At 34.6% G+C, this 14658-nt stretch overlaps 1 protein-coding gene across 2 annotated transcripts in view; it reads right to left on the minus strand.

Annotated features, from left to right (window-relative positions):
- The window catches only part of SUGCT (succinyl-CoA:glutarate-CoA transferase), a 689175-nt gene that overhangs the window by 587044 nt on the left and 87473 nt on the right, over positions 1 to 14658 (minus strand). The window contains exon 8 of one of the 2 annotated variants that reach the window (XM_033862875.2): positions 13082 to 13225. The exons of the other annotated variant lie outside the window; for it this stretch is intronic. Coding sequence (XP_033718766.2) covers positions 13082 to 13225 — 144 coding nt within the window. The remainder of the gene's footprint in view (positions 1 to 13081; positions 13226 to 14658) is intronic. 2 annotated transcript variants of the gene reach the window in all.

A 14658-nucleotide genomic window follows, 5' to 3' on the forward strand; every position in this document is an offset into this window, starting at 1 on the left:
CCATGTCTCCTCCCTCTTGCCTCTCCCTCCTACCCTCCCTAACCCACCCCTCTAGGTGGTCACAAAGCACCGAGCTGATCTCCCTGTGCGATGCAGCTGCTTCCCACTAGCTATCTGTTTTACATTTGGTAGTGTATATATGTCCATGCCACTCTCTCACTTCGTCCCAGCTTACCATTTCCCCTCCCCATGACAGAGACAATCTTGAAAGTAGCAAAATAAATGCAACTCATCACACGCAACAGATCCTCAATAGATTAGCACCTTAATTCTCACAAAAAAATCATAGATGTCAGTCAGCAGTGGAATAACATATACAAAATGCTAGGGGATGGGTGGAAGAACGTCAACCAAGAATTCTATACCTGGCAAAACTATTCTTCAAAAATAAAGATGAAATTAAGACATTCCTAGGTAAACAAAAAAGGAAGGATTTGTTGCAAGCAAACCTGCCCAATAAGAAATACCAAAGGGCTGAAATGAAAAACAAAAAACACCAGACGGTAACACAAATCCACACAAAGAAATAAAGAGCAGCAGTAAAACTAACTAAAATAAGTAAGTATAAAAGACAGTATAAATGTACTGTGTTTATAAATATTTTCTTCTCCTACCTGATTTTTAAAAGAACTGAATAGAGCTATAGTGGTCAACCTGTGTTGATGGGCATACAGTGTATAAAGATGTAATTTGTATGACAATAATAGCACAAAGAGGAAGGGAGGGAACAAAGCTATACTATAACAAAGCAAGTTTTTACATGCTGTTCAAATGATGTCGGTATTAATCTAAACTAGACTGCTTTAGATTAAAATGTTAATTGTAACTCCCAGGGCAACACTAAGAAAATATGGAAAATACGTGTGGGCGCACATGCACATGTGCACACATAAACACGCAATGGGAATTAAAATAGTACACTAGAACATAACTGTTTAACAATAAAAAGGCATTAATGGAGGGACAGAGAAATACAAAAGACACAGAATTTAGAAAACAATAGCAAAATGGCAAAGAAAAAAAGCAGAGATTGGCAGAATATGTTACAAAAATTGATCCAACTATATTCTGTCTATAAAAGACATATTTTAGATTCAAAGACACAAAGAGATTTAAAGTAAAAATATGAAAAAAATATACCATGTATAATGGGCTGAATTGCGTCTCTCCCAAAATCCGTATGTTGAAGTCCTAACCCCAGCATCTCAGAATGTGCCAAAATTTGGATAGGGTCTTTCAAGATGTAATTAAGTTAAAAATGACATCACTAGGATGTGCCCTAATCCAGTATGACTGATGTCTTTACAAGAAGAGAAAATCTGTATTCAGATATATACAGAAGGAAGATGATGTGAAAACACAGGGAATGATAGCCATTGACAAGCCAAGGAGAGAGGCCTGGAACAGTTCCTTCCCTCATGGGCCTCAGAAGAAGTTAACCCTGACAGCACCTTGATCTTAAAGTTCTTAGAGTTCAACCCTCCAAAACTGTGAGAAAATAAATCCCTGTTGCTTAAGACACCCAGTCTATGGAACTTTGTTATGGCAGCCCTAGCAAATAATATATCATAAAAATAGTAACCAAAAACAGATTGAGAATATCAGAAAAAAGAGACTTTGAGGCAAAAACTGTTACTAGAAGCAAATTACATTTTATACATTTATAATACATTTATATAATTATAATAATAGTTATAATAATAATTATACAATAATATATAATAATTATAATAATAGTACATTTTATAATAATAAAGTGGTCCATTTATCAATAAGACATAACAATTATAAACATATATGTACCTAACAGCAGAGCACCCAAAACATAAAGCAAAACTGACAGAACTGAAGGAAGCAAAAAACAATCCAACAATAAGAGATGGAAACTTAAATATACCATTTTCAATAATAGATATAGCAACTAGGCAGAAAATCAACCAAGAAATAGAAGACTTGAAATGCAAAAATGCAAATCAAAACCACTTCAGACCCCCTATAATAGCTAAAGTAAAAATTATGGGGAATAGCAAGTGTTGACAGGAATGTGAAAAAACTGTAAACCTAATGAATTGCTGGTGGGATTGTAAAATAGTGAAGCTGTTTTAGAAAAAAATTGACAGCTCCTCAAAATTGACAGCTCCACAAAACTTTACCATATATACCAACTAGACCAAAGAAACATCTATATAACACTCCACAACATCAGCAGAATACACATTCTTCTCTAGCACACCTGGACCATCCTCCAAGATATACCAAAAACAAGGCTCAGTAAATGTAAAAGGACTGAAACTACATAGTGAATGTTCTCCAACTACAATGGAATGAAGTAAGAAATTAAAAATACAAGGGTATTTGGGAAATTCACAAACAGGTGGAAATTAAACAACACATTCCTAACAACCAGTGGATCAAAGAAGAAATCTCAAAGGAAATCAGAAAGTGATTTAAGATGACTGAAACAAAACACAACATACCATAACTTATGAGATGAAGCTAAAACAGTTCTTAAAGGGAAATTTATAACTGAAAACAACTATATTAAAAAAGAAAAAGACCTCAAATCAATAACCTAACACTCCTCCTTAAGATACTACAAAAAGAAAAACAAACTAATCCTGAAACTAGCAAAAGGAATGAACTATTAAAGATAAAAGTGGAATAAATGAAATATAGAGTACAGGAAACCAATAGAGAAAAATCAATAAAATCCAAAGTTGGTTTGTTGGAAAGATCAACAAAATTAACAAACCTTAAGCTAGACTCACCAAGAAAAAAATAAAGAAGACTCATTTACTAAAATCATGAATAAAAGAGGGAATATTTGTACTGACCTTACAGAAACAGAAAGGATTCCATGAGAATACTATGAACAATCATATGCCAATAAATTAAATAACCTAAATGAAATGGATAAATTCCTACAAAGACACAAATTACTGAAACTGACTAAATAATAAATAGAAAAACTGAATAGACATATAACAAGTAGAAAGATTGAATTAATAATCATAAAACTTAACAAAAAAGCAGCAGCCCAGACTTTTTTAGCTTCACTGGTGAATTCTACCAAATAATTAAAGAATTTGTACCAATTCTTCACCAATTCTTCCAAAAACTAGAAAAGGAGAAAACAACTCGTTCTATGAGGTATCTTTCTGATACCAAAAACCAAGAAAACCATCACAAAAAAAGAAAATTATGGAGCAATTCTCCTTTTTGAATACAGACCTCAAAATTCTTAGCAACATACAAGCAAACTAAATATAGCAACTTTACCAAGAATTATAAAACATAACCAAGTGAGATTTTTCCAAGGATTACAAAATTGGTTCAATATACAAAAATCAATATCAATTGTTAATCAATGTTAATCAATAATCAAATAACATATTAATAGGATAAGTGACACAAACCAATTAATGATCTCAATAGTTACAGAAATAGCATTTGCCAAAATCCAACACCCTTTCATCATACTAGTGGTGAAAAACTGAATTTTTTGCCCTGAAATCAGGAAAAAGAAAAGGATGTCTGTTCTTGACACTTCTATTCAACATTGTACTTGGGTTCTTTCTATCCAGGGCAATGAGGCAAGAAAAAGAAATGAAAGGTGTTCATGCCGGAAAGAAAGAAGAAAAACTATCTCTATTCACAGATGACATGACCTTGTATATAGAAAATCCTATAGTATCCACTAAAATATTCTTAGAACTAAAAACACAAGCCCAGCGAGGTTGCAAGATACAGAGCAATATACAGTCATTATGTTAAGCTCCATTGCTCAGTGCTGACCACATTACTTATCAAAATCATCCTCCCAAAAGACAAGTCAAGATTTGTTATATTTGTACACTCTTCTTAAAAGCTAAAACATATTCCCCAGTCATCCTTATTCACCATAACATTGCCAAGAATAACAGCGTGCTTGGCATTGGGCGCTCAATAAACATTTAAGTGAATAAATAAATGAATGAATGAATACTGGGAGCACCTTATATGCCCTTAAGGATAAGTATAATACAGTTTCTGGATCCAGACTGAGTTCAGGTCCCAACTCTGCTATTTACTGGCTGTGTGACATAGGGCAAGTTACAGTGTTATTCTACGCCTCTGCTTCTTCCTCAGTAAAATGGGAATAATAAAACTGTTGGGGAAATAAATCAGTTAATATATGCAATGTGCTTAGAACTGTGTTTAGTATAAAGTAAATGTTACCTAAGTTTTATGATGTTTTTAAAGTCACTCTCAATGATTCAACTTTGGAGAATATAAACAGCCTATACAATACAGCATCTACTCCAAGGTCAGCAAGTTCATAGCACTCTCTCAATGTTGCACCTTTATATTATTATTGTTAATAATCACAGCACTCCTTTTCCAGAAACTGTCTCAACCTTCTCAATACCAGTCTCCAGTCAGCCCAAGAGGCAGAAAAGACTAACACTGTTTGCCGTTCTGTGTTGCTTCTACTATCATTCTACAAAAACAGCACCAGAACTCAACTTTTGCTCTACAAGCTTGATCTAGTACCCTGACAATAAATTCACTCCCCACAAAAAAGAACAGTCCTCTAACTGACTTCTAACTTCTAACAGGCCTACTAGTCATAGAATATTGGATTATTATTTAAATTAAATGTCACATCTCATGTTTGTTCTCCAGATAAGTATTAATAAATGGCCAGATTTACTGCTAATGCCAACTTCTAAAGAATGTCTTTCACTGGGCTTTTTGTCAGTGCCTAGAACATGCCAAGTTTTGTCCTGCTTCAGGCTTTTGCATTAACTGTTCTCTCCATCTGGAACATCTTGCCCTGGCTAACAGAAGTATCCCTGCTATCTTTATGAAACTGTTGCATATCCTTATGCAAATTTATCACTATTACTTGTTTATTGTCTGTATATACAACTACAATGTAAATTCCATGGGGCAGGAAACTTGCTGGCTTGTTTATCATTTATTGTATAATCTGGCATAAGAAACAAGTGTGGATGGATGGAAAGATGGATAATGGATGGATGGATGGATTCCGTGAGTGCAGATTCAACTTAATTTCTTAGTCCCTAGAGTGAGTATCAATGGGTTTAAAAAATAGAGACCAACATCATAACTTTAAAGTGAAAATATATTTAGTATATGGCATTTACCATAATGGAAAAGTAAACTAAGCATATAAAAATGGCTGAAACCAAAGCAGTTTCCTTTTAGCCCTCAATTAACTAGAAAATGAAATCAACCAGAATATCAAAATTTCTAAGCACTTCAGCTAATCAAGATCTTATTTTACACTGGTGGTATATAATGACTCTAGGCTACGAAAAAATTAAAAATTATTCGGCATTATTCCTCATACACATTCTGTGAAGAACCAAAGTGATTTCCCTGGAAATTAAATCTCAGTCACCATGCTTGCTGCCAATGGTTTACTTATCCTTTAGCTGCAATGATGACATAATAGTTGGGGCCAAATAGATTCCACTGGGAATCGGTTGGTCCATAACTTAGGACAGGTAAAGAGTCACCATTAATTAGCAAATATAGAAGGATGTAATTACTACATTTTATTCTACATAAAATTTTCCGACCCTAGAAAGTACCAAGATGGAGGTGGAAGTGATTAACTTAGCAACAAAAATAAATTGTTCTACTCTAGTAATAGAGAACAGAGGTGATTCTAAGACTGTTAAACCCACCTTTAGGAACAGTCAATTAAGTTCACTATTCTACAAGATCCTTCAATGAGAAAATCTAAATTCGGGGAATATCCATCAACACCAATGGCTCTTTCTCCTCCTATTTCTTTTATATCTTTATCTTAATTATGTTTCTATTTTTCAGAACATTTTGAAAGCACCAAATTGTTTTAAAGTATCTAATGAGAATTAAATTAGATCACAATGAAATTTGTCTTCTGGTTTTATTCTATTCTCCTTTGAGATATTCTCCCACTAGTAATTATCAATTATTACAAGTTAAAACCCCTGGTTTCCCTCATTATGGCTCATGTCATATAAAAATATGACATGTCCACGAATATAACTAAAGATTTCAGTTATATAAAACCAGAGCATCCTCTCAATACTTATATTTTGCTGAATCTTCTTTAAAAAAAAAAAATAGTGAACCGTGTTTTGTAATGCAGTCAACTTGTATTCAATCCAACCAATAGTATAAAATAATAACAGAAAATAATAGATTTTCTAAAATCTTTGCAGTTTTCTTTGGAAGTCATCTGATTTTTCATTTTTTGTGTGTGTCTTTATCTACCTACTTACTCATCTTAATATTATTTAAATTTTAATATTCATATATCCCCTGAAATTAAATTGATAGAGCAGTGGGAAGCCTTAGAGAATTAAAGAACTGAAGTTAGACGAGGATTAAAAATTGGCCACAAGTAACTAAAGACTGTCAGGCTGGCATGAACCTTCAAGACAGGAATGCATTAGGAAATTCAAATGCAAATTTGTAGTTCCCAGATTTCTTCAACTTTCTGATATTATCCTTTTTTTTTCCTCTCCCTACTCCAGTCTCTCAACTTCTTTGGTCACAGACTGCTGCTTCTCCATCTTTCCACCCTCTATTTACCCTTCAGGATAATCTTAACTTTCAGCCGCCACTTCCTTCCTGTATACAGGATTGTCTTTCCTCACAGATTGGGACATTTGAGACTGTTCTCAAGGTAATTCTTCCGGAGCTGACTTATTAATTAGGTAGAGTGCCTAAGGCCCACAATACTTTAGGAGTACACAGTAATGTTTTAATTTTAATTTATTTTAAAATCTGAAGAAAAAAATGAATATGTAATACCAGTAAACACACAATAATTAGTTATATTCATCTTTATATGAATGCAGTTATAAATATAATTCTTAACATTTTTATGGAGGAAAGGACCCATAAAGGCAAAATTTTCTAGGGCTCACAGAAATCTTAATAGTCCTTGAATTCTTCTGAGTCAGCCCAGCCTTACATCCCTCCCCAGTCAAAACTGGTGCATTCTAGCCTCATGGGTAAGACCCAGACCAGAGGTGACTATAAAGTATTTCAAAATCTGATTTATGGTGATGTTTGCAAAATTCACTAAATTCACTAAAAACTGCTAAACGATCACCCCTGAAATAGGATGAATTTTATGATATGTAAAATATAACTCAATAAATTTTTAAAGGTATAGATTAAATAGGAAAAGCAAAAACACAGGTGTATCTAAAAAACACAAAAGTATCAGATTATTATACTTGTTTGAATTCAAAAGTTTATCCATAAAAATGTGCTATAATAATGAGTTAAAATCTCATCTACCCTAAATATGAACAATCTACAAACAAGGAAAAAAAGGTGAAATAAAAAATTCCAAAACATTCTATATGTGAAAATAATTATAGAAGTTTGGTGCTAAAAAAAACCTAACTCATTGTAGTAGTAATTAGGGGAGCCTGGTTGCAATTAAGTACAGGAAGGATATTAAAACTTTCAAAAGATATTTCTGTAAGCCACAACAGAAGAATAAGAGCAACAGAATAATTGGAACCACATCCAAACCCACTTCCTTGTTATTTACCAATATCATGTAAAGAATACTGTTTAGATGCTGACATTAGACAATCTTCAGTTGACAACTTTAAATCATATTAAGACTAAGAAAAAAAAAATCAAAGAATTTTATGACAAGGGTTAAAAGTTTATAGCCTTGAAACTACAAAAAATTTGGTGCCCACTACAAACCACATCCCGACAATTGTCATGTCTCTATGATGAAATGGTTTTGTTGTGGTTGAGGCAATCATTTCTGAGTTAATTATTAGCTACTATTCAAATCAAGTGCAATTTGTCTATTGTACATTAGATCACTTCTAAGAGACGGGGTACAAAATTTCATTTTTAGCAACTGATACTGAATGTTATAATCATTCATTTGTCATCCTATGCAATGCAATCAAAATGAGTAGAAAACTATGTTTTTTACCACTGCATGAAATGGCAGTCATTTTCCAGGCAGCTGAAATTAAGTTCAAATGTTATCTGCTTAATGCAAGTGAACATTTATATAAAAAAAAGAAAATGAATACATTTTTTAAAAGGTGAAGTTTCCTATTACGTTACTTTGAAAAGTATCTAGAAATAGCACTTCCTATTTACATAAAGCAGATTTTAATCATTTTGTGGTTTGGTTTTTAGATCTAAAATCTACAAATGTTATCTTAAATTGACAAACTAAGTGAAGTTAGTCAAGATTTCTCTAATATGAAAAGATATAATAATTATGATAAAATCATGTCAATAACCATTTTTTAATCTCAGCATATTTCTAACATTGTGAAATATTTTTTCAATAACCTAATAAAATTAATGCTACTCATCAGTAGTATACTTTCTAGTAGACAAAGAATTTGCCATATCCTTTGTTGCACTAGAACTTCAAAACAACCCAGTATGTTAGTATAGTGAACATCTGTTGATTGGCTCCCTATCATCCTTTTCCCCTTCCTCTGGCCAAAAAATAACTCCACCATTCTTCAAGGAAATCATCTCTCCCCAGTCAAAGCCATGTGGTTTGGGTGGAGTTAACCCTGTCCCTTGTATCGGGAATGGCTTAAGCCAATCAATATAGTTTATCTTTCAGGACTCATTAATTGGTTCAGGAATATTTCACTTAACCCAGTCATTTAACAGTCACAGTCTTGTGTTCTGGGACTTCTAGGAAAGGGCACTTCCTTTCTCTTCCATGGGAACTACTGAAAAATTCAGAAACTTTCCTGGGTGGTACAGTGGAAGGATGTAAGATCTGGAACAAGAATTGCTAAAACTTTAGCTCTTCACAATGAAGAATGGAGAAAAGGGGAGAGACAAGGAGAAAGCACAGAATAGGAATGAAAACAGGAAAGGAAAGAAAGACAAGCAAAAAAAAAAAAAAAAAAAGACAGAGAAAAGAGATGCCCAAGGCTAGAGAAGCACACATGAGAAGAAAAGAGAGTCCAGAGCCAAAGAATAGGGCAGAGGCAAAGAATCAACGAAAAACGGAGCTTAGGCTGCAGTGGGTTCAGAGAACGAAAAGGCTTTTATCACCCATTGTGTTGCACTTCAGGAAGGCTTCAGCATAAATTATTACCTGTACCACTGCCCTTTGAAACTCTGTAACACTGTTCACAGCTCAGAGGTTATTTTGAATGTGGCAACGGTAGCAGTATCCAAGGAGACATAGTCTTTGGTTGAAAGACCATCACCTAACAGAATTTATAAACAGAAGCCTTGAAAAGTTAAAATCCAGATTCCTAAGCATGATATATGAGGCCCAACCACATTCTGCAACCCCGTAGGGAACCACAGGGAACTATATATCACCTCCAACTCTCCCATACAACTTGGCTGCCTCTACTAGTAAACTTTGAACAGCTATGTCACCTCCCACTCCAAGCTACCTAGCACAGAGCCTGGGATACAGTTACTGCTCAGTGGACTAGAGCTGAAACAAAAAATCCAGTCATCCCATGACTCCAAATGCTATTTTTTCTCAAAATTCTCATATTTCAACAAAAACGCTTGTCCATCAGGTTAAAGTCCATGATGGCTTTCACTCAGTGGATCTAAACATGATTAGATAATGACCCAGAAGAGCCCACTTTGTTGCACTATCTTACTGTAGCTCTCGGCATGCTTTGGGGAGGTGGGGGCAGTCTTACTATGTGTTTCCTTATTACTGAGTGCTCTTTTGCTTCCCCTGCCTCTTACTCAATTTGCCTTCTCCCCTTTAGCTTCACCACAGGAAAGCTGGAGCTTGCCTGTCCCTCAATGTCAAAGCTTTTCCTTCATTAAGCAGGGGAAAGAGAATGATTCAGGACGTCAGAAACCAGAGGTCTTGCTGTGACTCTGCTGCTCAAGTAGGTCAACCTCTCCTAGCCTCAGTTTTCTTATAAGTAAAATGAGAATAGAAATACCTGATCTACCTACGTACCTCCAATGATAATTATGAGAGCAAAATAAAATAGTAGATGTGTAAGTGCAAAGCTCTAAAATAAGGCATAACAAATTTTTATTGTTAAAAGGTAGTTAATGACAATGGCCAAGATATAGAAACAATGAAATTGTCCATCAATGGGTGGAGAGATAAAGAAAATGTGGTATGTACATACACTGGAATATTATTCATTCATAAAAAAGAAGGAAATCTCGTCATCTGCAACAACATAGATGGACCTTGAGGGCATTATGCTAAGTGAAATAAGTCAGACAGAGAAAGACAAGTACCATGTGATCTCACTTATATATAAAATCTAAAATTTTTTGAAATTTTTATTTAAAAAATATACCAAATTCATAGCTACAGAGAACAGATTGGTGGTTGCCAGAGGTGAGGGATAGGACATGGGCAAAATGGGTGAAGGGCGTCAAAAGGTATAAACTTGCAATAATACAATAAATGCCATGGCGATGTAATGTACAGCATGGTGACTACAGTTAATAACACTATATTGCATATTTGATAGCTGCTAAAAGAGTAGATCTTAAAAGTTATCACAAGAAAAAAAATTTTTGTAACTATATATGGTGATGGATGCTAACTAGACTCATTGAGGTGACCACTTCACAATACATACAAATACCGGATCATTATGTTTACACCTGAAACTAATATAATGTTATATGTCAATTATAAAAAGGTAGCTAATGAGCCTTAAATACACTAATAATTTTAGCTACCTTTGACTGGGTTAGCTACAGCACAATAGGCTAAATCACTGCTACCATGTTTGCCAAAAGCAAATCATTTCATCATTTGTTGTTTATCAAGGACTTATCCTAAGTCAATGATTTTCTACTTTTTTCTAATTTTCCCTAAGCAAGTTTAAGGGTTATGAGGCATACCCATTGGTAACAGTGGTTCTCTGATTGATCTCCAAAGATTGTTAGACCTGCTATTTGACAAATACTGGGCTGGGCTTTGAGGATACCGCTATAAGCAAGAACAAACATTATTCCTGCACACATGGAACTTAACAGCCTCAAGGAGCAACATGAACAACAAATATAGACACACACCCAAAGTGTGCATGAGTTTGCATTTACTGTACCCTCACTTTGAAACAGCCCTACCAGTGATTCCACCCACCTCCATGCCCACCCCCATGGAACCACACACCTCCAGACTGTGAATCACTGGGTTAGGTGCTAGAGGAGAATTCAACTCTATAATACTCTACAAGAGAATTTTTTCCAAAACTAATTAATTCATCATTGACATATTATAAGAAAAGTAGTCTGGGTAGAGATCTGAAGACCTAAGCAGAGCCCCAAATACAGGACCAGCTACATAATTTGTGAGTACTGGTGCAAAATGAAAAATGCAGGGCCTCTCATTCAAAAAATATTAAGAATTTCAAGGCAGTGACAGCAGAGCATTTAAATTAAGCCTAGTGCCTTCTGTGACTGCATAGGTCACACACCTATGAAATCTTCACGGCTCCCATATTTACTGGATGTGCAATTTTACCCAATCACTTAACCTACCTCGAGTTCCTTACAGCTATAAAATTAGGGGAGGAAGGAAAAAACTCAGCTTCTTCCCAGACCTGACATCTGCTTCTCTGTTAAGAAGAGAGATCATTCATTTGGAGAGAGTTCTTTTACCCTTTTATTATAACCATTAAAACCCCGACTGTGACTCAAAGCTAGTGTTGAAAACTCATAAAAAGTATTTCACTTTCAATCGTATTAATGTTTTTTTACGTCTATGCACTACCTTAATTTTGTCTAAAAGAAAAAAATCTCCAAAGCAGAGTTCCAAGATTTCTATTTTCCCATGTATGCCATTTAAATCTGAAATTCCCAACTGAGGTCTTTGTCTATGAAGTAATTTTTCCCACAGTAAAATGTCTCCTTGTACAAGTTAGATGTTTTCTTTTTTTCCCCTCCTTGAAAAATTACCTATTCAAAATCAACTTCCACATATGGTACAGCATCTAGGTTTGATCCAGTGAAAAGGAGGCAAACATAACTGACAGCTATCTAAACCAAGGGTTCTTAATCTGGAGCTTATGGTAAGAATTTGGAGAAGTAATTAACTTGAATGAAAAAAAAATTATATCTTTATTTTCATCAACCTCTAGCTAAAATTTAGCATTTTTTTCAATTATGAAGGTAGACAACAAACCACAGTAGTATTAGCAGTACCTAAGTATGACCTGATCACCAGTAAATATTCTACATATTTTCTTATAGTTGCAGATATCTCAAAATATCATTCATGCTCAACACTACCTCAAAATTGCAACAGTTACTGAATCCACTAACAGATATCCTGTTTTAATGTATTAATAAAACATCATATGTACTATTATAACACAAAATTGGTTTTTACATTGAAATAACTACATCTCAATATAGTTACCTCCCTCTGTAATCCTAAGTATCTTATTCTATGCATTTAAAAACATAATTCTGAGGAAAGGTTCACAGACTTCACCAGATTACCCAAAGGGTCCATAGCACAAAAAAGATGAATAAACTCTGGTAAAAAGAAATTACAGAGCTCGCATGACATGAAATAGAAACAACTGTACTCCTGTGTCAAAAACAGTAATAGACCTATTCTAATAAAAACAGTCTTTAGGGCTTCCCTGGTGGCGCAGTGGTTGGGAGTCCGCCTGCCAATGCAGGGGACACAGGTTCGTGCCCCGGTCTGGGAAGATCCCACATGCCGCGGAGCGGCTGGGCCCATGAGCCATGGCCGCTGAGCCCGCGCGTCCGGAGACTGTGCTCCACAACGGGAGAGGCCACAGCAGTGAGAGGCCCGCATATCACCAAAAAAAAAAAAAAAAAAAAACAGTCTTTAAAATTCTGGTTCAACAGCAATGTCTACATTATAACAAAATCTTCGTGGTCCATTTATTTTAATAAGACAATATCAAGGACACCAAAACAGAACAGCTTTTGCTGTTGTTTTGGTTTTTTTGGGGGGTGGGGGAAATTCTGTTGTTTTTTTTGTTTTTGCACATGTGACCACAGGATTTGATATGAAAAAGTGTAACACAGATACATGTTTTTATGCCACTATCTAAAATGCTATTTGGATTGGTACCTGGGATGACAGTAGGTTACAATCAATGAACAGTCCTTTTCCGGTTTTATATCTTTGTATCAATCCAGCCATAATGGCTCCATAAGCGTAAAGGCCAGTGGCAAGATCAGTCATGGCCACTCCTGGACGAACTGGATCTCCATCCTGATTTGAGGGTTAGGTTGAGAAAAACAGAGAAACTGAAAATTAAAAACATCATATGAGTTCACAAATATCCTAAGGTCAAATAAAAGAAAGAATTGTATATCATGTGCACACATACATACACACACAAGAAGTACAACAAATTGCTCTTGGTGGTAAGGATATATTTACATCTGCTGTATATTTATTATTCTTCTGAATCCACCCCCTACCAACAAAACTAAACCAAACCAAATGAAATAAAAGACTTTTAAAAACATGTCTAAAGTTCCTTCTTAATATATTTTACATTATTTATACCAAAAAAAGTGAATAAGTGAATTTGAATTTAAATGAGTTAATCTGTTGGAGAGGAAAGAGTTAAAGTATTTTTTTTTCTTGTTGGGTTAGGAGGTTTTCCCAGGAAAGAAGAGGGCAGAAGACCTGGTCTAATCTCCTTATAAGCATGCTAATAACTGGCAAATACACTAATGGTATTTGCTTTAAAAAAAAAAAAAGAATTTATATATAAAAGGCTTTTAGCAGGATACTCCTGCTTTAGAATTACTACGGTAAAGAAACCTAGCATCTATAGATTTATGGGGCATAAGGCATGAGTTATGCAACTATCTGGATATAAAATGGAAATGTTCCAATAGCCCATCAGTTTCGTGTAATATGAGGTGAACCATGTACTCCATTTGAGATCTTATCTACTGCTCTGGGGTTGAGAATTTTGTTATTGTGAGAAAAAAGGCACTGGGGGCCTATCTCAATGTCCAGGAGCTCCTTCTGCTTCTCCTGTGCCTTTTTATTGCTTGAATCCTTAAAATTACAAGTAAAGCTTGATACCGATTCATGTCGGTCTTATTCACAATCCAATTCTTGACCCATATGTAAAGATATTATAACAGTACCAGGCAAACAGTAAGTGCCCTATAAAAATTAGCTATCAAATTATTTGTCAACATTATTATTAATCATTGTTGTATCAGATAGTTCCTATTTTTCACTACCTTGAATTCTGCCAAGTCTTTCATTGCACATAATGCCTAAAAAAACCTATATTTCACCTAGTTGATTTATTCATTCATTCACTTCCTTATTCATTAATTCCAGCTGTTGTTCAGTCATTTTCAGAAGCTAATTTTGCCTTTTCTGAAGCCCATACATAAACTATGTTAATCATCTTACAAGACAGCTAAATTTGTTTAAAGCAAGTGAGACTGTATAGCGACTGAACTATTTTTCCCTGCTTTTCAACACAATTTCAAGGAAGATATTGCCATAAAAATTGGAAGCTTCTGGGGGCCTTCTAACTATTATTATTGGAAAAACTTGTAGTGGCGTGAATCCATAAATTTAAAATTAATACCATCATTTGGATTTAAGATTATTTAATGTATTAAAAGTGAGAGGTAAGTTCAAATTTAAGTTTATAGACATCACCTGCT

This window comes from Tursiops truncatus, chromosome 9, assembly GCF_011762595.2.
Source record: "Tursiops truncatus isolate mTurTru1 chromosome 9, mTurTru1.mat.Y, whole genome shotgun sequence".
Taxonomy (NCBI): domain Eukaryota; kingdom Metazoa; phylum Chordata; class Mammalia; order Artiodactyla; family Delphinidae; genus Tursiops; species Tursiops truncatus.